This window comes from Saccopteryx leptura, chromosome 4, assembly GCF_036850995.1.
Source record: "Saccopteryx leptura isolate mSacLep1 chromosome 4, mSacLep1_pri_phased_curated, whole genome shotgun sequence".
In the NCBI taxonomy this organism is placed as follows: domain Eukaryota; kingdom Metazoa; phylum Chordata; class Mammalia; order Chiroptera; family Emballonuridae; genus Saccopteryx; species Saccopteryx leptura.
In genome coordinates this window covers 126,457,897-126,484,361 of record NC_089506.1, presented here as the reverse complement: position 1 = coordinate 126,484,361, position 26,465 = coordinate 126,457,897, and the positions used below count along the sequence as shown (strand labels likewise).

The 26,465-nt window shown below is 48.3% G+C and overlaps 1 protein-coding gene and 1 pseudogene across 1 annotated transcript; both read right to left on the bottom strand.

The window, feature by feature from the left end:
* Nucleotides 1-1,892: 1,892 nt before the first annotated feature.
* NARF (nuclear prelamin A recognition factor) lies at nucleotides 1,893-21,787 on the bottom strand. Its single transcript, XM_066381655.1, has 12 exons — nucleotides 21,420-21,787; nucleotides 21,139-21,200; nucleotides 19,988-20,072; nucleotides 16,121-16,260; nucleotides 13,315-13,447; nucleotides 11,370-11,504; nucleotides 9,393-9,511; nucleotides 9,003-9,132; nucleotides 7,481-7,544; nucleotides 6,088-6,225; nucleotides 5,242-5,399; nucleotides 1,893-3,724 (listed from the first exon to the last, which is right to left on the bottom strand). The coding sequence occupies exons 1-12, from the start codon at nucleotides 21,703-21,705 to the stop codon at nucleotides 3,483-3,485; spliced, it is 1,692 nt and encodes a 563-aa protein (XP_066237752.1). The 5' UTR covers nucleotides 21,706-21,787; the 3' UTR covers nucleotides 1,893-3,482.
* Nucleotides 21,788-24,077: 2,290 nt separating this feature from the next.
* On the bottom strand, nucleotides 24,078-24,753 carry LOC136404455 (large ribosomal subunit protein eL37 pseudogene; annotated as a pseudogene).
* Between the last annotated feature and the right edge of the window lie 1,712 nt (nucleotides 24,754-26,465).

Below are 26,465 nucleotides of genomic sequence, written 5' to 3'. Positions count from 1 at the left end.
AAGGCCCGCGGTCAAGGCACATACGAGAAAGCAATCAACGAAAAACTAATGATTGATGCTTCTCATCTCTCCGTTCCTGTCTCTGTCTCTGTAAAAAAAAAAAAAAAAAAAAAAAGAGATCCAAAAAGGCTCATACTATATATGAGATGTCCTGAGATTTCCCTGTCAGCGCATAAAATTCTATTCCATGTTTTTTGGGGTTTTTTTCCTTTTATTTGGTGCAGATTTCACATTTCTATCGTCTTTTGTTGCTTTCCTGTGACCTGTCAAAAATGCACCATGACTTTACGGACACACTGTACTTTCTACTGCTTCCCTCTTCCACTTTTTTTTTTTCTACAGTGACAGAGAGTCAGAGAGAGGGATAGATGGGGACAGACAGACAGGAATGGAGAGAGATGAGAAGCATCAATCATCAGTTTTTCGTTACACCTTAGTTATTCACTGATTGCTTTCTCATATGTGCCTTGACCGTGGGCCTTCAGCAGACCAAGTAACCCCTTGCTCAAGCCAGTGACCTTGGGTCCAAACTGGTGAAGCTATGCTCAAACCAGATGAACCTGTGCTCAAGCTGGTGACCTTGGGGTCTCGAACCTGGGTCCTCTGCATCCGTCTGACGCTCTACCCACTGCACCACCATTCGGTCAGGCTATTCCATGTTTTAACCACCTGTAGAACCCCAATGTTCAAATATACAATTACTTACTTGGAGGACCAATTTATAGACATAAGCTTATCTCTGTATTTATATAATTTGCATTTCAACCTAAAAAAAAAAAGACTTCAGTCCCAGTACCTGCTCTCAAAACATATGGTCCACACTTACTAAAAAGTACAGGGGCCAGCCTGTCCAAGTGACACCGTGCCCTCTGCTGCCCTGCACATGTTGGGGTTCATTTGCTTTAGGCAAATGCTAAGCCTGCTGCTCCTCCCTGGGAGCAAAACCAATGTCTGTGTGGAACAAGGTGGAGTATAACTACCAAGGTTGGGCCCTAAGGGGAGCTGCCTGCTGGGGAGGTAGTGCCCTCACCTGACCTGGACGTGGTATGAAGATCTGAGCTCTTGCTGCAGACATGTCCAGAAACCACTATTGTTTGCTCAGCTTTGGGACAACAGGTGAGACCAGGAAACAACCTCAGTCACATGAAGTGCCTGCCCCATGACCAAGGCCAATATCAGACTGCCAGTGTAGGCTATGGTTGGGCTCCAACACTCACTCCAGCCAGCTGAGGAGGAAGGACCAGCATCTACCCTGGCCCTAGCCCTCAGGCCAAGCAGAAATGGAACTGGGAAATCCAGGCTCTGATGTGGTCCTGAAATCTACTGAACAGAGTCATGGTGCACTGTGGGTGCTGGCAGCACCAGCACTCTTGACAACTGCATTCCCGTCAAGCTGCTGGGTGGGTTGTGGATCTGGACTTGCTCTGTCCCTTTCTCTTGCTCACCAGCAGACACTGAATGTACATCACTCCAGACTGACCACAGAGCCACCCCTCATTCTCTGCTCCTATTGCCTGAATGACAATGAAAAAAGGACCTCAATCCACTCTTCTCATGTGGTCATAACCCAGGATGAGCCTCGGGTAGAACCCAGCACCTCACGTGTTAACACTCAGTCCCTCAGCCTGGCCCTGGTACAGTGGACTGTGCCATGATATCACCCAGGAGGCACGTGTCTTTTCTGAAGCTGGAAAAGGCGCCATTTGATGAACCACCTCCACACCTGACTCTGGCCATTCTAGGCCTGACGGGGACAGGGAAGGTTGGTGCCCCTGCTCTGGGCCAGCTGTTGGTGCAAGCAGTACAAGGCGAGGGCGCAACACCTGTGACATGGTCCGAGCACACGCTGGCTGCTGGGGAGAGAAGCATCTTGTTCACGTGACTCCCAACACTGACACTCTCCAACTGTTTATTCCATAATCAGCTGTCACAGAGGATGAAACCCACTATAAATAGACTGAAAGCAAAAATTACACAATTTTACATAGTATCCCAGTTATCAACCTGGATAAGGGAAACAGGCTGAGAGGTTCAAGAAGAATGTCACCCTTATGTTAACAAAATCCAAGTGCTTTGAGAAACCAATTCCAGGCCAGTCACCGATGTCTCCATAGGACAGGCCCTAATGTGCACAGAGTTCTGGGTTCTGTAGGTGGCTGCTAGCCCTTTCTGTTTGTTTGTGGGCACTCTCTCTCTTTCTTCTCATATAAGGCAAGCCCCACAAGCAACTTGTGCAGGGCAGGAAGTGCTGCTGTGGAATGGGGCTGCCCAGAGCCAGGGGAAGTGGCTAGGCCCTGTGTGAGGGGTGGACCTGAAAGGAAGCTGTCTCACCCAACTGCAGGTTGTGTCCAATGGCCTTTGCCTGTCTGATCCCACCCAGGGAGAGACTGAGCAGGGTGGTCACCTCTCTATTCTCCATCCTTCTCTCTGCAATACCTGTCACCTTGACAGGCCTGCCCCCCACAAGGTGAAGTTCAAACCCTGAGTGTAAAAGGGCATGTGTGTGAGACCTCATTTCCAGTGCATAATTGACACACCCCCCCCATAGTGACAGGATCTGGTTTCAGAAGGAATGTGGCCTGCTGTTGCTCCCAGAACTTAGATTCTTTTGAAGAAAAGCTGGAAATCCAGATTTGTGTATGAGCCCTGATTCCAAAGGTGGCAGTTTATTTGCACTGTAGCAAAAACATCTTCAAGAGTAACATAAGTGGGATGTCACGATCCAAACCAAGCAGCCAGGCCTGCGGCCCGAGACCCCACCTGACACATCTTCACTTCTATGTCCAAGCTCTCTGAGACACATGAACCAGAACCAGGTTTTAGCTTTTCACAGGACAGTTTTGGATTTTTTTTGTGTGTGTGACAGAGACAGAGAGACAATGAGAGGGACAGATAGGGACAGACAGACAGAAAGGGAGAGAGATGAGAAACATCAACTCTTTGTTGCGGCACCTTAGTTGTTCACTGATTGCTTTCTCATGTGTGCATTAACCAGGGGGCTACAGCAGAATAAGTGATCCCTTGCTCTAGCCAGAGACCTTGGGCTCAAGCCAGTGACCACGTGGTGCTCAAGCTGGTGAGCCTGCGCTCAAGCCAGATGAGCCTGTGCTCAAGCTGGCAACCTCGGGGTTTCGAACTTGGGTCCTCTGTATCTCAGTTCAACACTCTATCCACAGCACCACTGTCTGGTCAGGTCACATGTGGACATTTTAAGCCTAAAAGACAGTGGTCTGTCTCCATTCTCATTCTTTGGGATTTTTTCCATCTTAGGATAGAAGGAGATATAAATTGGGGTGATTCTTCTCTTAAGAAGCAATATTCCAGTCACACACACACGATGAAAATGGCACACCATCAGAGTGAGGGAGCTGTCAACAAACGGAACAGAGAATTCTGAAAACCAAAGCAATGAAAGCCTTTTCTTCAAGCATCTCTGGCACCCTCCCTCCTCAGGCAGCCCACAGGCCTGGTGTGCTGGATCTTTACCACTTGATGTCCCGGCTGCTGGCGGGCTGCCCTGGGCCCTGGTAGGCAATGTGCAGGGCTGCCTGGACTCTGGGGGAGTCGGCCCCACCTAGCCACTCCTGGTACAGCTCCTGCATGTGTGCGCTGGTCTCTGGAGGCCACACAGAGGTGGCAGCGTAGATGCCTTCCATCTGCTGTAGCAGTGCCCTGTCCACACGTCCATCCTCCGCTTGGGCTTGGCCCCTGCCACTTAAGCATCCTGAAAGACACAGGCAGGGAGCTCATTCTCCTTCCTTTTTTCCTAAAGGAAAGTTGGTCCTGGGGCAGAAGTGAGTGGCAGTGGTGTGCAGCACCATGGGGCCAAAGCCTGGAGGTGGGCTCTGGAAAAATGTCCCCCGAGGCCTCAGTATCCCTGGTCACTGGCTCACAGACCTTGTCTTTCTATTCCTCCCTATTTACATTACCCATGACATGTTTACCTAAAACAAAATAACAACCTTTTAGAACTGAGGGCTGTGTATGCAAAGCTGAATTTTCAGTTCCCCTTGAAATGTATGGTAAACGGGAGCAGAGGAGGCATCAATGAGCAGCTGAACACCTGGAGTTCGCACACTGCTGCTCCCCATGGGATATACCCCAGATGCCAAACACCCAATGCTGTAGCCTGAGTAAAGTTCATGCCTCCTATGTGTCAAAGCCATGTGCTCTCAAATGTGTCAGGTGATGTGATTTACAGGATAAAAATTCATTTAAATGAATTTGGAGTAAACTTCCGCCCTGACCAACTCTCCACTTATCCTTTGTCCGAGACAGAGGCCTCTGCTCACTTTCCCAGCAAGCGCACTGCTTCCCTCATCTCAGATTCTAACTCCTGGCCCCCAGCTGAAGCTCTAAGCACAGGGCACAGGAGAGTGTGGCCCTGCCCCACTCCAACTGGCATGCAGGTGCTAGACATCCCTCCTAGAGGCCCTGCATGGGACCCTGAGCCTATCTCACTACCCACGTCTTTATCCTCGCCTATCCACTCCTCCACTCAAACCATAGGATATGCCCTCCATGCTCCTGGCCCCTGGAGCAAGGTTGCCAAGGCTGCCACCAGGTTCCCCAAAGCCAGCATTTACCTCTCTGCCCTCGGCATCTCTCACCAGCCCTCCCTGAATGCTTGTGGCTTCTCCACCACTGTCCTGGCCGTGTCTCCTATCTATACCATCCACCAGAGCCTCCTCTCTTCCAGCTAGTGTCACATGCGGAACCACCTACCTGGTATTTCCACCTGAGTACCTTGTGGGCACTGCCACTCAGAATGGCACAGACATCTCTGACCCCTCTCCAAGTTGGCTTCATCACTACCCAGGGGCCTGGATGGACCATAAGGCCACAGGCTCCCCTCCTCCCTGACAGTCACAGTGACTCCACAAGCAATTCCTTCAGAAGGATCCTACACGAGCTGCTCCTGCTGACCTCCTTTCTCACTGGGGTCCCGCCTATCATGCAGGGACAGAACCTGGCTCGAGGAGGTTGGGACTGTTCATAGCACCTTCAGAGCTAGTCCCAGTCTTCACATGCCTTGACTCCCCACCAGCCACCATGAGTTTGGCTGTTGCTGCCTAAGTGGGGACTCTTCTCTGGGACCCCTTAACCAAGCAGATTTCCAAGGTGACATCAGAGTACCTGCTCTTTTCTCACAGGGTTGGTGTGAGGGAGAGAGAAGGACCACTGCAACACAACAACCAGGCGGTGTCTACACTCCCACAGGGCTGCGGGGGCTGGTCTTACCCCCAGCGCAGGCGAGGACCTCCACAAAGTGGTACAGGAACTTGCCCTTCTTCAGCTTCAGGACTACATTCTGGATATTTCGAAAGCCGTAGGCAGCAGCAAAGCGTAACAGAACCTCCCCGTTCTTTTCAAGGGTGACCTCTTGGAAGTCTTTGTTCCTGTAAAGTGAACAAAGGGATTCTAATCTCTTGGAGTTCTTCTTGGGCGGCTTGAGGATCATTTCCAATCTTAAGTGTGGAAGGTCAGCAAAATAAAAAGTCTGCCAATAAAAACAAAAAGGCCTTGGCCCTGGCTGGTTGGCTCAGTGGTAGAGCGTCAGCCTGGCGTGCAGGGGTCCCGGGTTTGATTCCCGGCCAGGGCACACAGGAGAAGCACCCATCTGCTTCTCCACCCCTCCCCCTCTCCTTCCTCTCTGTCTCTCTCTTCCCCTCCCGCAGCCGAGGCTCCATTGGAGCAAAGATGGCCCGGGCGCTGGGGATGGCTCCTTGGCCTCTGCCCCAGGCGCTAGAGTGGCTCTGGTCGTGGAAGAGCGATGCCCCGGAGGGGCAGAGCGTCGCCCCCTGGTGGGTGTGCCGGGTGGATCCCGGTCGGGCACATGCGGGAGTCTGTCTGACTGTCTCTCCCCGTTTCTAGCTTCAGAAAAATACAAAAAAAAACCCAAAAACAAAAAGGCCTTTTGATCCTGACTGGTGTAAACTCTATAAACAGGACAGCCCTATGCCCAGCACGCACACATGCACACAAACACGTGTGTGTGTACACACATGCACACCCGCTCTGGGGAATATGCCCCAAAAGGCAGTGCTGCCCACACAAGCAGATAGAAGGTGGCACGTCCCCACGCACTTCAGGGTGCGGAAAGTGACCTCTCCTACATCCTCGTTGAACAGCTCCTTGGCCGCATGTCTGAAGATGTGTACCAGGTACCCGTCAGAGCTGGTGCTGTCATGGCAACTCACCCCCTCCTCCTTCAGGTCTCCAAACCTCATCAAGCAAAAGAAAACAACAATTAAATCTGACTTTCAAAGTTTGTTTTTTTTCTTAGTGAGATACAGAGAGAGGGACAGATAGGGACAGACAGGAAGGGAGAGAGATGAGAAGCATCAGTTCTTCATTGTGGCACCTTAGTTGTTCATTGATTGCTTTCTCATATGTGCCTTGACCGGGGGGGCTCCAGCAGAGTGAGTGACCCCTTGCTCAAGCCAGGGACCTTGGTCTCAACCTAGTGACCATGAGGTCATGTCTATGATCCCATGCTCAAGTCAGCGACCCTGTGCTCAAGCCGGCGACCTTGGGGGATTTTGAATTTGGGTCCTCTGTGTCCCAGTTCAACGCTCTATCCACTATACCACCGCCTGGTCAGGCAAGGCTTTCAGAGTTTTCCAACCCAAGGTTGCCACATGAAAAGTGAATTCCACCTTAATCAGTTCCAATGATCAACACGAAATGTCATTTGCACCCTAGTCTAGGCTGCAGGGAGGGCTACACTTGGGGCTGGTCAGTTAGTGCTGCACGTGTGTCTAGAGTTCCTCAGAATCTCTAGCCTAGGGTGATGAGGACTGGGACTCTGAGGCTGACTTTAGAGCATTCATGTCTGAGCCCCAGCCAGGACAAGAATGCGCAATCACATGCTCAAGTACATACTGTGGCCATGGACACTCGAGGTGCTGAGATACTGTTGGCCCCAGTCCAGCCTCCCACAAAAGGGCCATAGACCCAGCACCACTATTGGCAGGACCCACTGAGTGGCCCATGCAAACTCTGCACAGTGCCTGGAACATAGGACAGAGCATAAGCACTGGTCATCAGTTAGGGTCACCACTAACCAAAGAAACCCAGCCAGCTGCTCTTAGTGCAAAGGGACCCAAGGAATCTGCTCTTTCCCTAGAGGCAGCCACCCAAACAGACTTGGAAGGTCAGAACAATGCAGTTCAGAGAGGATGAGTGCCAGTGTGCATACACAACAGAAACCCGATTCCCACAACCCCAGTGAATGGTGTCCCACGCCAGGGTCCACATTCAATTCCAGAGCCAGGAAGATGGCCGCGGGTTGTGGTGGGCCTTGTGGTGGGCTGTGCAACATAGGAAGTGGCACCCTGAGTCAGGTGCCACCTTGCACCATCTTAGCACAGCATGTGGCCTCATCACAAAGTAGGGAGGACCTGGGCCATGTAACTGTGAGAGAACACATAAGAGGCACCATCATCAGGAGGTGGCCCTCCCTGCAAAAGCCACTTACAGAGTGTCCACGGCAGCATCTTTCACTGAGAGGTCACTTTGCTCCATTATCTGAACAATTTCACCTACAATAAATAAGAGGCATCAGGCCCCAGTTGAATGTCACACGTCCTCAAGAGTTCTTTCCAACATTATCTTCTTCCTTATAGGAGGTTCTAAGTTAAGGTGACCCTGGATGCTATCCCTCTCACAGACAGCAAGAAGCTCATCTCAAGTGCAAAGTAACACAAAAGAAATAAAAAATGCTAATAAAATGTAAGAGAAGCGTATAATTCCTCTTTCTGTTTTCAAAATGAGGGATCTTTGCAAACAACCTGTGTTTTTGTTTCCCAAGCACAAAATTCTGTGACAACCTCTCGTGGGCAGGATGACTAAAAGCAGTGGCTGCAGCCTGACCAGGTGGTGGCGCAGTGGATAGAGCATCGGACTGGGATGCAGAGGACCCAGGTTCGAGACCCTGAGGTTGCCATCTTGAACGTGGGCTCATCTGGTTTGAGCAAAGCTCACCAGCTTGGATCCAAGGGCGCTGGCTTGAGCAAGGGGTTACTCAGTCTGCTGAAGGCGCGCGGTCAAGGCACATATAAGAAAGCAATCAATAAACAACTAAGGTGTCGCAATGAAAAACTAATGATTGATGCTTCTCATCTCTCTCCATTCCTGTCTGTCTGTCCCTATCTATCCCTCTCTATCTCTGTAAAAATAAATAAATAAATTAGAAAAAAAAAAAAAGCACAGTGGCTGCATTTACAGGACAAACTGTTACCTGCGATGAGACCAAATGACAGAAGTGTCTGGACTCCCCTCTGTACGAGGTTCCTGAGGAAACCTCGACAGAAACAGTAACTCTAAACCAGCCCGTGACATCAGGTGAGATGTGGTGAGAACACATCTCCTTCTGTGCTCAGGAGATGACAGAATGTGGTTCCTATAAAAACCCACCGTCTCAGGGGAGCAGAGGGCCCTTGCCCACTTCCTCAGGTGACAAAGGATCAGGTGGTGAGAGTCCTTCCTGTCTCGGGGTTCCACAGGAGCGTGTGCAGTGGAAGCCTTTCTATGGGTATCCATATGCTGGAGCTTCAGGTCAGGGGACCCACGGAGGGGACTCTTTGGCCCTGAAGGTTGCTCCTGACTTAGGCTGCCCCTTGACTGATTGCAACATTCTTCTGAATAGCTCTCGAAGATTCATTTCCACGCCAAACACAGGGCACCTACATGTGCTTTCCATGAGTCCAGGACAGAGTCCCTGGTGGCTGTTCCGGCATCCTGGGGCACATGTGTGTTTCCCACTTGACAGAATGAGAAAACTTCACTTGTGCCCGCGGCATAGGTTGGCTGTCAGAAACCTCCCATGGTTACGAGAGACTGCCCCATACAGCCCACGCCTTCTCTCTCAGTCCTGGAACACGCACCGCATGCTGCCAGGAGTGCTGCCCTCCTTCACTTTCCTGGGGCCCCATCAGTGACGTTAGACAGTGATCCATTGGAAACCCACACAGCCCTCACCAGCCCTGCGAACCTCTCACCTGAGGTTAACACACAGTCAACACCACGGGAGCTATGCAAAGCTGTGGGAACATCTTTTCGAAGGGCCTCCAGTTTCTTGTCATAGCACGGGGCCACAATGACATGAAAAATCTTGTCTGGGGACAGGTTCTGTGGAGACAGAGCAAACCATGTCCAGGGCTATGTAGCAGTAAGAACATACCCACCGTCTTGGTGCCCAGCCACTCTGGGTTCAGTCCCATCTTCCACAGACCAGTCCTACTTCACACCATCTGCCCCATTTCCCACCAAGTGGCAGCTCCAGGTCCACCCCACAACGCCTCCTTCACTCGCCTCAGCTCCTATCACTACCAGTCCTAGGTGCAGTCCTGATCCTGACCATGTTGCCCTCTGGGAAAAGGATGGCTTACCTGCCGTCTGGCGAAGTAATCCTTCACCAGAGAGCCCATGATCTGCTGGGGAGACTTGGCAGTGCAGAGGTGGGGCGTGATGGAGTGACCCAGCACCCGCTCTGCGTATCGGACCCATCCTGGGAAGAAACCAGGGGTGCGTCAGCTCCTCACAACTGCTTCTTCCTGCTTCCCACCACACAGCAGGGATCCTGAGCTCAAGATATCCCCTCCACCAGGGTTAAAGCTGGCACCTCTTCTTTAGGCCTCACCAGGAGTGTGCAACAGAGCCCTCCCTGAAGCTGCTGCCTCCCAGCAACTGGGCCCACAGGACCTCAGGTGCCTGTGCCCTAGATGGGACGATGTGGGAATGGGCGGCCCTGTTAGTCCCAGACCAGAGGATAGAGTGGGAGAAAAAGCCAGGATAGCTGGTCCCCCAAAAGAGAACACACATGGAGGAGTGGCTACATAGTTCCAGAGATACCATGCCAGTCAGCCGCCCATACAGCCAGCAGCTCAACCTGCAGAAGCCACAGCTTGCTCCCTTCTCCTCAGGAGGCCTGGCCAGGCAAGGAGAACATCACATGACAATCGCTGACCCTACAGATGAGCCTACACCTGGGAGTATTCATGTGGGAGTCACTTTTCCAGGACAAACCAGACACCAGAAGCCGCCCCATCTGCAGCAGAGCACATCCCACCAGGCCTGGGACTGGTGACACGCTTAGTTCATGAGTCAACCCAGGTGGCCTCTTGTACAGACAGCAAATTTTCTCTTCACTGTTTTATAGGTGGGTGGGAATTATTTCAACTTCTAAGCTACCATACTGTCAACGTTCTATGTAATTAAAGAATAATCCTAATGATTAAGAAGTGATATGTAAAATGTTAGAAAACTCTGGAACCATGGTAGGGGGAGGGAGGGTAAACTAAAAATAGAAACATGAACAAAATGCTAAAGCTCACACAGCCCACAACTAGTGCAGACAGCACAGCAGCTACCCTGTGCTTCCACAGACCTGACACAGAAACACACGTCCACTAAATCCCACTTACCAGCACAGCTCCTTCTTCTATCATGTATCCCCTTTAAGCATGTTCTATTCCAAAACTGCTGTTTTTCCAGAATTAAATAGCATGTGATAAATCCCTATACTTCAGACACCAGACTCTACACTAAAACTGGTTTAAAAAGTACTCCTGATGGAATCTCAGTATCAATGTAAAGAAATTTTTTCATTTTGTAATTTTTACTTAAGCTGGCAAAAGATGGATGAATGTTTGCCATATTATTATCTATAATCATTTGGATGTCTGTAATATATCATTTTTAAATTTTTTTATTTTTACAGAGACAGAGAGAGAGTCAGAGAGAGGGATAGATAGGGACAGACAGACAGGAACGGAGAGAGATGAGAAGCATCAATCATCAGTTTTTCGTTGCGACACCTTAGTTGTTCATTGATTGCTTTCTCATATGTGCCTTGACCGCAGGCCTTTAGCAGACCAAGTAACCCCTTGCTCGAGCCAGCGACCTTGGGTCCAAGCTGGTGAGCTTTGCTCAAACCAGATGAGTCCGCACTCAAGCTGGGGACCTTGGGGTCTCGAACCTGGGTCCTCCGCATCCCAGTCCGATGCTCTATCCACTGCGCCACCGCCTGGTCAGGCTGTAATATGTCATATTTTAAAGAGAAAATAGATTTACTTTTCTTAATACCTAACATGTTTCTCTCAGAAACTTTAGAAATACATATAAATGAAGATAAGACACTTATACCCAGCTGCTGTCAGGTCTTCCCACCTCCACACACCCCACCAAACTACCAGCATCAATAAGTATGTTGACATGAAATTGTGCATCAGGCCCAGACTGTACCTTTTGGTCTATGAGGCTACTGATCTTTGACCTCATCCACTGCTCACACCTGGCCCAAATGTAGCCCCATGTGAAAGGCGCCTGGGACAAACAGAAACACAGATGTGGCCCTGGGTGCTCACCAGGACATGCGGAGGTCAGCATGGGTAGTGTGGGCTCTTCCTCACTGTGCTGGCGATACCGACACACAAATTCTTTCTGACTCTCCAGGATGCTGAAGTCCGCAGCTATCATCATGTCAAAGACATAATGTACCCCTGCAGGGAAGAAGGGTGCTTAGCTCCCAGCACTGGCATGGGGTCTCCTCTCCTTGTCTGGACACTAATAGAGAAACTTGGCAGACCCTACAGGCTTCTTCCTGGGTTATTTCAGTTACACTTGGCTCTTGGTTTGATCACTAATTGTGTAAGTACCAGACTGGGCACTTTCATTATTTTTTTAACAATAGCACCTATTTTTCATATTAAAATACCTGTTTCCTGTTCTGCTTCTTGTTTTTGTCACTACCACCTATATTTATATAAGCACCTTACAGTACTGCACATATAAATTAACAAAATGTTATAAGGTACTAGCAGCATTCTCTCTCAATTCACTGTTTAAACTAAATTTCAGTTGGTAATGAGCCTAGCTTTAAAATAAATGAGTAAATTGGCTGAGCACACCTTTACAATTATCTTAATTTTATGTTGATTTTTAATTACCTATATTTTTCTTAATAAATTTTCTTAATGCCAGTAAATAAGCTTGGGATAAAATAATGTATTTTCAATAATTATAACAAAAGAAATTAAGCAAATAACTTTAATATCTACAGCCGGTCTAAATCTTAAAAGTAGCCAGTTATCCTAAAAAGAAATGTAATAAATATTCTAAGTGTCATCTCAAAGCATTACCTTAAGAAATAAGTTTCACTGTGAATATATTTTCATTACCAGTATTTATATATAATGCCCAACTATATTAAACTATATTTAACTATGTTAAAATAGGGTCTTTCACTAGGAGGCCATACAGCATCTAATAACTCAATCTTCAGTAAACCAAGTTAACCATAGCCTCTTTAAGATAGAAGCAGAAACAGCTCACAGCTGTGTCTTGCTTTGATGGCACTGGGCACCCAGAACTTGTTCCATGCCAAGCGCGCCAAAGGACAGAGAGGCTGGCAGGCTGGTTTCATCCATGTTCATTTTAAGTCTCATCTTATTTTATTAGTAACCCCCAATTTCTCTGAAAAGCCATTGTGAAATAACAGAAACTAGCTCAAGCTCTCCCCTTCTGAGCCTGCCTGTTGATGGCCATGCATAAGGACATGCCAGGGCTGGGAGCAGAAACAGTTCTAGTCAGACATCGGCAGACAACACAGAAGCTTTCTTATTGCTGGAGGAGGCAGTATCATTCCAGTGTTCATTCATATTTGAGTTCTTGTTGTGTTCTGAAACGATGACCTTTCATTCTTCACACAAAGGACAAAGTCCACTCCCTTCCTGTTCTGCTCTTCAGAGCTTCCTGGGAAGCAGAGGCCAAGCACTGCAGCCAACACTCTCTGTCACACAAATGCCCTCCATGCCCTGTGAGCCAGGGCAACACAATGCTGCTTAGCAAGTATGGGAGCCTCCCATGTATGCCCTGGCCACCCTGTCCAAAGATGGTCACTTCCCGTTCCTACAGGGGCCATCTCTGGCAGTAATACAACACCCACCTGCATGGCAAGGGGGTAAGAGACACCCGCCTAACTTGCAGGGGTTGTCAAACTTTTTATAAAAACCGCCCACTTTTGCAGTGCTGGTAGACCTGGTCCCTACCGCCCACTAGTGGGCGTTCCAGCTTTCACGATGGGCCAATCGCAGCGCTATTTGGTTGCACGGTAGGGACCAGGTTGACCACCACTGCAAAAGTGGGCAGTTTTTATAAAAAGTTTGACGACCCCTGGCAGAGTCCTCTTACATTCCATGAGACTCACAAAAGTTCTTACCTGGCCAGTGCCCTTGAAAACTTAACTCTAGATATAAAAAGAAGTTCTGAACTCAAGTTTTAAACTCACTGTAACATCAAAAGGTGCCTCACCAAGACTTTTCAGGAAGCCACAGAGTCTTCTGGATGCATCAGTGACACCGACACTGAATTTAGCAGCAAAATATGGCAGAGTCTGAGGACACACTGACACTGCCAGCACCCTGTGCTTTGAGGTATCGCATTTCTAGGAGAAACAGAGAAGGGTCACATATGTAGTGATCGTACAGGGAGTGACGGTGAGACACCTTGATGACAAATCCCAAACAAATGGGAGGTGATAGTTTATGCAAAGGCTAGTGAAACAGACAAACACTGGCAAGAGCTAAGAAAAAAGAGGAAAAAAAAATTAAGGTTAAAATACGGACATCCCTAGAGATTCTGTCAATTTTAAGAACAATATTATATATATACATATATATATGTATATATAAAAAAATTTTTCCCTCTCAGAGACAGAGAGAGAGTCAGAGAGAGGGATAGATAGGGACAGACAGACAGAAACAGAGAGAGATGAGAAGCATCAATCATCAGTTTTTCGTTGCAACACCTTAGTTGTTCATTGATTGCTTTCTCATATATGCCTTGACCATGGGGCTACAGCAGACCAAGTAACCCCTTGCTCGAGCCAGCGACCTTGGGTCCAAGCTGGTGAGCCTTGCTCAAACCAGATGAACCGCGCTCAAGCTGGCGACCTCGGGGTCTCGAACCTGGGTCCTCTACACCCCAGTCCAACGCTCTATCCACTGTGCCACCACCTGGTCAGGCAAGAACAATATTATATTAATAAATGCAAATATCTGGAGAAAAATGATAATTTTAAAGAAAAAATGTAAATTACAATACTGGCACAGAAATGATTCAATAACAGTAAAAATATACACATATTTTAAAAAACCACAGACCAAAGTGGTGCCCAGAGACCTGTCCCCTAAGAGGCCTAAAGCCCAGGATGTTTAGTGGCAACTTCTAAGGAGCCAGACCTAGCGCTTCCTGTCCCTCTGCCTGCAGCCCCGGGGCTCTCACTTCATTCTCACTCAGATGTCACCTCCTCTGAGGAAGGATAGGCCAGCAGCGACCCCTGTGTTTTGGTTGTTCGACCCCACCAGGGTCCGACCCACAGGTTGAGAACCACTGATGTAGGCTGTGACCAGGAGGGGATCCACCTGAGCCCAAAGTCCAGCTGAGCAGGGAAATGGAAACTGCTTTCCCTGAAGGCAGCCTGAGTGGCTGACTCAACCAACCCCAGAACCTCCCTGACCTCTAAGCTTTCAGTTTTATGAAATAGCCATTTCCTTATTATTTATGCCAGTTTGAATTGGGTATCCATTATCTGCAGCTTATGTGAGTAACTATGAGGAGTTTCTGCATATGTTAATAGTAAAACAAGAGGTTAGTAACATTTATCACCACTGTTATTTAGGTTACCTAAAGGTCAAAGATAACATAATCAGGAAAAAAGGTATGATAGGTATATGGGTTGGAAAAGATAAATTTTATTAATTGTAGTCAGCAAACCTAGAAAACTTAAGATAATCTAGGATACTACTGAAATAGCCATATACAAAACAGATAAAAATTGTAGCTTTCCAACACACCAACAATCAACCTTACAGAATGTTACAGAAGAAAATGTAGTATATATAACAGAGCAACGATAAAACCCTAATCACATAAAGAACAAATCACAGAGCCTGACCAGGTGGTGGCGCAGTGGATACAGTGTCGGACTGAGACACGGAAGACCTGGGTTTGAAATTCTGAGGCCACCAGCTTGAGTGCGGGCTCATATGGTTTGAGCAGGGCTCACCAGCTTGAGCATGAGGTCACTGGCTTAAGCAAGGGGTCACTCGCTCTGCTGTAGCCCCCCCTCCTCTGTCAAGACACATATGAGAAAACAATCAACAAACAACTAAGGTGCCACAACAAAGAATTGATGCTTCTCATCTCCCTTCCTGTCTGTCTGTCCCTAGCTGTCCCTCTCTCTGACTCTCTCTGTCACAAAAACAAAACAAAATAAAACAACAGCAACAAATCACAGATATGGAGAATGGAGGGATAACCCGACACAAACATTTATGGGGAAACTGTAGCCTTTTGCTGAAGATCACTTGTAGAATAATCAACACAGCACACTCATAGATGAAAAGGTTATACAAAATGAAATACAATTTTCCCCCAAGTTAATATATAAATTCAATACAACTCCAGTTCAAGCACCACCTGGACTGCACTGAGGGCTCCTTCGGGAATGTGTGCTGCTGTGTGGGCCAGGGCTCCAGGTGCCTGTGCACAGTGGGGCGGGGCACTTCCTGAGACTGCAGTGTGAAGGAGGGCAAACCAGGACGTGCTTTTCAGCTCAACTGCCTTTATATTTCCCTTCTTTCCGTTTCATCTGTCTTCCCAGCAGGGAGGTCATTAGTAGAAGCTGAGTGACACCAGGAAGTTCTGTACGGGAGGTCTGCAGGGACTTGCCTCAGCTTGTTTAACCCATGAGGATACAACACCCACCTTTGACAATGCCCAGAGGCAGAACAGCATTAGCTTGGCCACCAAAGATCTTGTAACCTCAGCCACACTACCACTGCATGACCTCACACGGTAGAGGCCTCCCCCAAGTCCAGAGAGCCTGGTCAGTGGTCCTAACCACAGACATTGCCCAATTCAGTGACGGAGCATGACTGGGGCCATCTGATTTTGTTCTGACGGGGAGGGGCTTTTGGGAGGGCTGACTATAGCAGGGAACACAGGGCCTGGCCAAGCTGTATGCACTGTGTTCCCACAGAGGCTTCTGTGCCCCACCTCAACCTCTACCTGTCTCCTCCAGGCCAGGGCACCAGCAAGCACCAGGACACCATACCTTATTAAGGTTAAGAACCCGAAAGAAGTCCTTGGCATTCTGCTGGGAAACTTGGACTCCTTCTTCTGCTGTCACACAGCTGTCACATGCCAGGCAGTCACTCAGAAATATCTTGACATCAGCCAACTTATGGAATTCTCCTTTCTACAAAAAAAAGATGATGTTTTGGCCCGATTCTTCAACAAAAACTCTTTACCATGTGGTGCTTCAGGGAGAGGAGCAGCACAGGTACAGTACAGAACACTGGCATTGAACACCTCAGACATCACCGGGCCAGGCCTGTACTCCAGGTGCTGAGGGACACAGGGCACAGGACCCAGCCCACACTGATGCCAGTGAGTCTCACAGATGACAATCCAGGATGCATCAGGCCAGCAATGTCACATGCAGGAGGAAAACTACCCTGTGTCCTAGGAGTGGACTCCCCACATCCCCTCCTCTGCTGCCCTGGGGGCTTGCCCCTGCTCTGGGCCTGCTGCACACTCCCTGGTGAGCTCACCGGGTCCTACAGCACCCATGGGAGCTCAAAATTAACATAACTCACTGCTGACTCTGGCACTCCATGTGCACCAGAGCCCTCGGGTCCTACTCAGTAAGAGCGACTCCTGAGTGACACCTGGCTGCCAAGCTATAAACCTTGGTATCAACCTTGATTCCCTGTCTTCTCCTGACTGGTGCTCTGCAGCCTAAGGTCTACTAGAATAGTGGTTTTCAATTCCCAGTGCTGTTCTGCCAGAACTGTTGTGCACATCTGCAAAAGAGTTAACCACCCTGATGATGTATGAAGATTACAGACACACTGGTCTGTGAACTGGCATTGAAAACCACTGTTACAATGCCCAAGATGTACTAAAACACAAGCCATACCTCCTTGGCTCGGAGGGCCTGTCCTCAACCCAGCTCATGGCCCTTGTCTCAGTCCCTCCCCCAGCTCTGACTTCCCAGCCAAACTGGCGCTGGCTGCTCTGGGTCACCCCCTGTGGGAAATGCTACCCAAGAGCACAGCTCACCCCTTGGACCCCCAGAAGCACGGACTGGAACAACTTAGGTTACCACCTGCATTTAAGTGTTGTCTCTCACCATGAAATACAAACCCTGAGGGCAGGAACCCTGACTTCTTTCCTTCTGTTACCCAGCAATTCCAAGAGAACCAAAACTCAGAAGGTGCTCAATAAATATTTAGTGGATGAACGTATGAACATTCTAAAGCCTATTAGAGCCACTTGAACAAATAAAAAACCCTGAAGGCTGTACATTTATTTTTCTCTCAACCAAGATTTATTAATAGAGGGCTCTAGATTGGCCCTCCTATCCAGGAATGGGAGTTCATGCTGTCACCTCCCTCCTCCGCACATGCCTGAGTGTCACTGTGGAGCTCACCCTCAGACCTAATTATGTTGTAGATATACATCCTCAAGGTCTAAACGGGGCCTAAGTGTTTGCACTTCTAACAAAGTGGTGGGAAGTAGGGGTGTCCAGAGCTGTGGTCCCAAGGTGTCTGGAGAACGTGTCCCAGTACACAGCTGGTGGTGACTAATCAATACTGCTAAGCTGCACTGAGAATCCTGCTTCTACAGCCCCTGCAGAGGGGCTCATGACCACATTCTGCACCACTGTGCTCAGCAGGGCTTCCTCCTGGCCTGCCACCTGATGTGCTGTACACCACCCAGTCCCTCCTTCTGCAGGCTCCCATGGGCCAGGTCTGATCCCTTCCTATCCCTCATGCTCCTTCCTCCTTCTCCTCCTGCCTCCTAAAAATGTGCACTCTGCAGGACCTGTCCATTGCCCCTTCTTTCCAATCAGCCTCACATCCCAGAGCCATGCCAGCCTGCTGGGACCCCTACACCTCTCCAACCTCTGCCTCCAGCAGAGCTCTCTCCCTTCCAACTCCAGACCAGTACCCTTCAGATAGCTGTGTCCATGGGGCTCACATTACACTTGGTTCCCTGTGCTGCACCCTCTTTCCTACTTTTTCCACTCTGGCTAGCCTACCCAGGCCCCACTACCGTCTGCCTCCCATGTGGCTTCCTTCAAAGTTCCCCCTCCTTCAGTCAGCTGAGGTTGCCCTCTGTCACTTGCCCTTAAACATATATCTGATCTGTCCTTTTGACCAGAGACAGCCTCAGTGGCTCCTACCCACCCCAGACTTCTGTCTACTCCTTCTTTGTGCCTGGTGGTCTCACACCCCACCCCTACTCCACCCTTCTTCCCCCAATTCTCACTACCTCAGGGCCCACTCCAGTAGCCCCTTCCCTGGTGGGCCCAACCTAACAGGGTGTCCACCCACTGAGTTGGTGGGAAGCCCACTTGGGCTATGTACACACATAATCTTGCCATCATCACTGCCCGGGGAAAGGGAGAGAAATAATTCAACTCTCTATGTCACCTATAAGGAAACTAGAGCTCCTAGGGTTAGACGTTTGTCCAAAATGATGCAGCCAGAGGGTAGGTGTGGGAGGTCACGGGCCCACTGCCTGGGTTGTAGGGCTCCAGGCAGTCCCTGGTCTCTTCTACTCTGGTGTCCTCTATTCACTAAGCCCTACAATCGCTAGAGCACAGGGCAATGCTGGTGCACGAGGGACTAGATCAATGCCTGTCAGACTAAATGTCTTATCAGGACTGCTAAACTACAGAGAAAACCTGTACTTGCTTCTCCAGTGTTGCCAACTCTCATTTGTAAAATTAGTGCCACTACTTTTCAAGAGAAGAAATGGCCTTAAGCTCCCCTCACTGCATCCTTCTTTCCATAAAATGGGGACAGCAGTGGGGCTTACTTAAAATGCTGGTTCTGAGCACAAAGTGAGATTGCACAATCAAAACCCTTCCTTTAGTTGGCATATGTGCCCAAAAAGCCATCACTACTACACAAGGAGGATTTTAAAACTCCACAACTGAATTAATGAAGAAACCATTAGAAAGAATCATAAGAATTGAATCATTATGTAAATTACTCACTTAAACCCCCATTTTACAGAATGGAACTTTTCATTTTAAAAAAAGAATGGAAGTTTTAAACGTTACACCACTATTCCTGATAAATGACCAAAGATGACATTTTCCTTTGCTCCTAAGGGACAAAGGAAAATGCTGTATTCATCTGCTGTATTCTCAGATGATGAGCTCTTTGGCCCTCTTACCTCGAATGCTGTGTGCCTCCTACTGACTGGCCTTCATGTCTGGCTGCTGGCAGGGCCAACATTTTAGCCTATTCATTTCTTATTTCTTTTTATTGTTATTATTATTTTTAATTTATTAATTTTAGAGAGACAGGGAGGAAGAGAAAGAGACAGGAACATCACTCTGCTACTGTACGTGCCCTGATTGGGGATGGAACCAGCAACCTTTGCACTTGGGGATGATGCTCTAATCCAGGGGTAGTCAACCTTTTTATACTTACCGCCCATTTTTGTATCTCTGTTAGTAGTAACATTTTCTAACTGCCCACTGGTTCCACAGTAATTGTGATTTATAAAGCAGGGAAGTAACTTTACTTTATAAAACTTATAAAGCAGAGTTATAGCAAGTTAAAGCATATAATAATAATTACTTACCAAGTACTTTATGTCGGATTTTCGCTAAGTTTGGCAGAATAAATCTTTATAAAACAACTTACTATAATTAAATCTTTTTATTTATACTTTGCTTGCTCCGCTACCACCCACCATGAAAGCTGGAATGCCCACGAGTGGGCGGTAGGGACCAGGTTGACTAACTACCATTGCTCTAATCAATGAAGCTATCCTGTAGGGCTCTCATTTCTTTTTTTCTTAGAGCCACAATGTGTGTAGTGACATGAGCCCAACCCCAAAGAGTAGAAAACCAGCAGCCACTGTTTACTCCATGCTGATATGAAATGGAAAAATCTACTTGCCTCTCCATTCTCCTGGACTGGACTTGGTACATCGACTGATGCATTCTCTTGGTCATCAGTTTTAGATTTTTTACTACATTCCTTGAAAAAGCAAAGAACATATGAAAAACCTATTATTCTCTCAATTTAAAAAAATGTACATACTCTCAGGCAAATTAACCTCATGAGTAGAAATCTTCTCTAGGGAAATAAATGCACCTGTACTTGTGGACACATACACCCACCACCACACCTGTATTGTTCACATTAGCTGAAATCTGGAAGCAATGTGCTTCCATCAACAGGTAAATTAGCACCTATCTACCGGGACACATGTGTACTTAGAGCACAACAAACTAGAAGTACATAAATATTCTGAAAAGCCATTTCCTCTACAACCTTTGGTTAAAAAAAAGAGCAACTGATAGAATAACATTTGTTTGTGATTTAATTTTTGGAAAACAAAAAAATCCCCCTGCCTGCACTGCACTAGGTGGTTATTTAGTCATCACAGCCTAGAAATAGGAGTGGAAGCCTACCAAGTTACCATGGATACACAGGTAGAGAGAAAGACTGCACTTCCGTATTGTTTTGTTATCACAAGCATTTAACGTTTAAACCCCCCCCCCCAAAAAAAACCCACTGTATCAATTGTTCATATTCATAATGGGGTTTGCTCTGTTTGCCCTGAGAGGTAAGAGGTTGGTCTGCTTTCCTAGGGTTTCTGCTTTCAAAAACATTCTGAACGGCTGGCTCAGCGCAGCGAGAACTGGAGCCGCACGCGCCGCAAGTATGACGCTAATTCCCAGGCCCCGGGAAAGGCACCCTGATTGCGGCGGCACCAGTCCAGGCCGGGGCAAGGTGCACGCTCACGCCCGTGGTGGGGTCCGTCCAACCGACCCCGGGCTGGTCCTATCAGATGCAGACAACGTCCGACCTCGGGCTTTCCAAGGCAGCGAGGTGACCCCAGGCCTGGAGCTGCTGATCCAAGGACCGCAGCGCCCCGCCCTCGCTGGCCGCAAGTGCGGGGCTGCGGACAGGGGCTTATGGGGACCGTCGTCTAGCAGCCCGGACTTCCCTCCACCCTCGGCCCCTGATCCCAGCCTCACTAGCGCCTGACTCGGCCCCCTGCCCCTACCGCTCGACCGCACAGACGCGTGAGGCCCACCTTCCGCGTGCAGTGCTCACACTTCATCTGGAGCGGGGCAGACGGGGGTCGGCACACGTAACCTGGGAGAAGAACCGGGAGACTCGGTGACCGGCAACCGGTGACCGCCGCCAGCCGCCCTTTGTTATCATCACCCACAGCACGGCCCCGCGGCTCCACTCGACCAATAAGAGTGCCGGCCAGAGACGGGCCCGGCGCCTCAGCCAATCGGAGCGTGCAGGGCGCAGCGCGGTCTGACTGACCCGGAGGCCGCGGAGGCGCGGAGCGAGCAGCGGACCTACCCGAGGAGAGAGCTGGCCTGGATACGGCGTTCACGGGGCCGTCGGCTTGGCACTGGACACCCGCCATCCTATTGGTGCGGGCCGGACGGAGACGGCGACGTCCTGGTAGTAAGGGGCGGTGGCGCGGCCCCGTGCTGCCGCCATTGCCACCCCGAGGGGCGTTACCATGGACTGGCGCAACGGCAGTGCGCAGGCGCGCGGCGGGCCCCATGAGCACGTGGTCGGCGGGTGCCGGAGGGGCAGTGTGAAGAGCAGGTTTCCAAGCGCTGGCGCGGGTCCACTGCATCTTACCAGGCACGTTGGTGACTCGGCCCTTAGCACTTTACAAAGTGAACAGCTTGCTCTAAGAAATGGAACCACGTGTAGGGCTAAATCAGGGGTCCCCAAACTTTTTACACAGGGGGCCAGTTCACTGTCCCTCAGACTGTTGGAGGGCCGGACTATAAAAAAAACTATGAGCAAATCCCTATGCACACTGCACATATCTTATTTTAAAGTAAAAAAACAAAATGGGAACAAATACAATATTGAAAATAAAGAATAAGTAAATTTAAATCAACAATCTGACCAGTATTTCAACGGGAACTATGCTCCTCTCACTGACCACCAATGAAAGAGGTGCCTCTTCTGGAAGTGCAGCGGGGCCGGATAAATGGCCTCAGGGGGACGCATGCGGCCCGTGGGCAGTAGTTTGGGGACCCCTGGGCTAAATGGTATTGTTGAACTGTGTTAATGATAAACATTTCATAAAATAAGTGCGTACTCATACAGCGCAATTCAGAAATGAAAACATGCCTGAAGAATTCAGGGGAGAGTAAGAAAAGCAACTTGAGGGTGTGTTCGTCTTTAACATCAGCAGTTCTCAGAAATCCAAGAACCTCGAGATCACAGAGGTCAACAGGCTATTTAAGGCTATTCCAGGTCCTAGTTTTTGTCTTTTAATAGAATTTTGGGTTCATACAGCTTTTTACAAATGTATTAGCATGAGTAAAAGAATAATTTTAGGTAGTCATTTGTATATGTTTTTGCTAATGTTTTAAAACAAACAATACCACTAGCATATGTGCAAAAAGCAAATTATAATTACTTAATTTCATCAAATGTAGTCAGTGTCCAATCATCTCATTCTTTTATAGTTCAAATTGGGATCTAAATAAGGCCCAGTATTTCTAATAGCCTATATTACAATTGGTTTGTGTTTAAGTCTTTTTTTGTTTTGAAATAACTTGAGGCTCACTTAGAAGTTGCATTCTAGCAGTTGCTGACTGCATCCTGGTGAAGTCTTTTAGTAAACCTTTGTTCTCTGAATTTCCTGTGAAGGGTAAATGAGATTGTTCTGGTGGTTTGAACATAGGTTAAATTTTTTTTGGCAAGAATACTTCATAAGTGTAATCCCACCAGGAGGTTCTACTATGTCTTTTTTTTTTATGATAATTACCTGCCATTGATGAAATTACTTAGGTCCATCGATCCATCCATTAGGGTGAGTTTTTTTTTTTTTTTTTTTTTTAATTTTTTATTTTTAAAGACTTTATTTATTCATTATAGAGAGGGGAGAGAGAAAGAGGGAAGGGGGGAGGAGCAGGAAGCATCAACTCCCATATGTGCCTTGACCAGGCAAGCCCAGGGTTTTGAACCGGCAACCTCAGTGTTTCCAGGTTGACGCTTTATCCACTGTGCCACCACAGGTCAGGCCTTGGGTTTTTGGGTTTTTTTGGGTTTTTTTTTTTCTGTATTTTTCTGAAGCTGGCAACGGGGAGAGACAGTCAGACAGACTCCCACATGCGCCCGACCGGGATCCACCCGGCACGCCCACCAGGGGGCGATGCTCTGTCCCTCCAGGGCGTCGCTCTGTTGCGACCAGAGCCACTCCAGCGCCTGGGGCAGAGGCCAAGGAGCCATCCCCAGCGCCCGGGCCATCCCTGCTCCAATGGAGCCTCGCTGCGGGAGGGGGGCAAGAGAGAGACAGAGAGGAAGGAGAGGGGGAGGGGTGGAGAAGCAGATGGGCGCTTCTCCTGTGTGCCCTGGCCGGGAATCGAACCAGGGACTTCTGCACGCCAGGCCGACGCTCTACCACTGAGCCAACCTGCCAGGGCCCTGTTTTGTTTTGTTTTGTTTTTGTTTTAGGTGAGAGGAAGGGAGATAGTGAGGCAGACTCCCACATGTGCCCTGATGGGTTATCCACCCCACAACCCCATCTGAAGCTGATGCTCAAATACCAAGCTTTTTTTTTTTTTTTTACAGAGACAGAGAGAGAGAGAGAGGGAGAGGGATAGAAAGGGACAGACAGGAACAAAGAGAGATGAGAAGCATCAATCGTTAGTTTTTCATTGTGACACCTTAGTTGTTCATTGATTGCTTTCTCATAGGTGCCTTGACTGTGGGCCTTCAGCAGTTCGAGTAGCCCCTTGCTGGAGCCAACAACCTTGGGTTCAAGCTGGTGGGCTTTTGCTCAAGCCAGATGAGCCCGTGCTCAAGCTGGAGACTTCAGGTACTCGAACCTGGGTCCTCTGCATCCCAGTCCGACGCTCTATCCACTGCGCCACCGCCTGGTCAGACTACAATACCAAGCTATTTTTAGCACGTGAGGCTGATGATGTGCTCTAATGAAGCTATCCTGAGCACCTGGGCCAGACTCCAACCATTAGAGCCACTGGCTGAGGGAGGGGAAGAGGATGAGAAGGGGAAGCAGTGGGGGAGAAGCACATAGTCACTTCTCCTGTGTGCCCTAACCCAACCCGGAGGTACATATGCTGGGCTCTCTATCCACCAAGCCACCAGCCAGGGCCAGGGTGATGTTTTATTCTATCATTTCTTCTTTTCTTATTTTTTTTTTAAAGCTATAGCATTTATTGTGCAACTAATCACTGAAGTCCTTAAGATGAACTGGAAGCCGCAACAGCTGATCTCGGGTTTAGGTGGTGTTCCTTCACGTAGGCCATGCCTGAATCTCTGGTGTAAGATTTTCAGATCCCTCATGCGACTAGTCCCGGTGGTCTGCGGCTTAGCCTTGGTGCTCCAGTTATACTTCCTCTTGTGCTTGCTGGGGTAGCTGCAATTACCGCACGTGGACTTCTGCAGGTGGTAGGCCTTGGAGCCGCAGTAGCGGCACAGCATATGCGTTTTGTGGCGCTTGTCGAACGATGTTTCCTTCGTCATCTCGTTGTGGTTGGAAGCAAAGCGCCTACCATTTCTTCTTATTAGAGGAAATGCTTCTATAACAAGAAATTCTTCTCATCCCCTATTTGTTTAACCTGTTGTAAATTTTCTTCATTAACAAAAAATCAGTTTCTCAGCATCTTCCAAAAGTTAACAAAGAATTTAAAAATTTATCTTGATAAATTTTGGAATTAAACACGAGTATTTTCAATTTATTTGAAATATTCTCATTGATGCTCAAATACTTTTTTTTCGGCAGTGAGAGCTCAAATACTTTTTTTTTTTTCCGGCAATGAGAATCTCTTCAGTTAGGTTCTGAAGTTCTTCTGACAAGATGCTAATAGTCTGTTTTCTGATATATTCCTTTGTTTATTTTTTGCTGAAATCTGCCATTTCTACAAGAAGCCTAGTTCCTTTCATAGAAATTGTTTAAAAATCACAGTATGACTACTAGAATTGCTCATTGCTACTGAATTGGTCATTCTTTCTAGGACTTCTCAGGGGACATTAGGACATGTGTACTTTTTTGTTTTTGTGGGGTTTTTTGTTTTTTTTTTGGGGGGGGGGTATTTTTCTGAAGTGAGAAGTGGGGAGGCAAAGAGACAGACTCCCACATGCACCCGACCCAGATCCACCTGGCAAACCCATCAGGGGGCAATACACTGTCCATCTGGGGTGTTGCTCTATTGCAACCAGAGCCATTTCATCCTCAGCGCCTAGGCCAACTTTGCTTCAATGGAGCTTTGGTTGCAGGAGGGGAAAAGAGAGACAGAGAGAAAGGAGGGGGAAGGGTGGAGAAGCAGATGGGCGCCTCTCCTGTGTACCCTGGCTGGGAATCGAACCCGGGACTTCCACATGCCGGGCCGATGCTCTACCACTGAGCCAACCGGCCAGGGCCACACATGTACTATTCAAAGACAAAATACAGCCTTTGCCAGGTTGCTCAGTGAATAGAACATCGCCTGGTGCGCCAGAGGTTGAGGTTTCAACCCCTACCTAGTCAGGGTATATTCAAAAAGCAGTCAGTGAGTACACAACTAAATGGAACTAAGTGAAACAAGTTCATTTTTCTTTCTCTAATTCCTCTCTCTCCCTCTTAAACCAATGGAAAAAAAATTTAAGACAAAATACATTATGAATTAACACTGATCCTTCTAATTCAAATCCAGGAATACAGGGCTCTAATTACTACGTTCATTGATCTTACATCTGTGACTCCTTCCTCTCATGCTGAGAGCCCTGGTTCCCAGTGGCACCTACATAAAACTCTCATTTGTATTGTTTCACATCACACACACAAAAAAGTATCAGATTAATGATGCTAACTCTACTACCCATAACTAAATTACCAATTTTATGTATTTAATATGTATTTATATATTTATATCTTGTAAGCCTCTTTTTTTTATTTATTTTTATTTTTTGTATTGGAATCGGGGAGGCAGTCAGACAGACTCCTGCATGCGCCTGACGGGGATCCACCCAGCACGCCCACCAGGGGGCAATGCTCTGCCCATCTGGGTGTTGCTCTGCTGCAACTAGAGCCATTCTAGTGCCTGAGGCAGAGGTCACAGAGCCATCCTCAGCACCCGGGGCCAACCCTGCTCCAGTGGAGCCTTGGCTGCGGGAGGGGAAGAGAGAGACAGAGAGGAAGGAAAGGGGGAGGGGTGGAGAAGCAGATGGGCGCTTTTCCTGTGTGCCCTGGCTGGGAATCAAACCCGGGACTCCTGCACACCAGGCCGACGCTCTACCACTGAGCCAACCGGCCAGGGCCGTAAGCCTGTTTTTAACTATAATGTATTTATATACTTTTCTCCATCTTTTTTCACTCTAAGTAGAGTATATGCTGGAGAGCAAAAACTTAATAGGTTTATGTATGTATATTTT

Bases quoted from the DNA above. Each gene is read 5' to 3' on its own strand.
- NARF (XM_066381655.1), bottom strand. From the start codon at position 21,705: ATGCAGTGGACCCGCGCCAGCGCTTGGAAACCTGCTCTTCACACTGCC. The intron at 21,201-21,419 runs GTAGGTCCGCTG...TTCTTCTCCCAG, and splicing joins CAGGCCAGCTCTCTCCTCGG to GTTACGTGTGCCGACCCCCG. The intron at 11,505-13,314 runs GTGAGGCACCTT...TCTTCCCTGCAG, and splicing joins TGGCTTCCTGAAAAGTCTTG to GGGTACATTATGTCTTTGAC.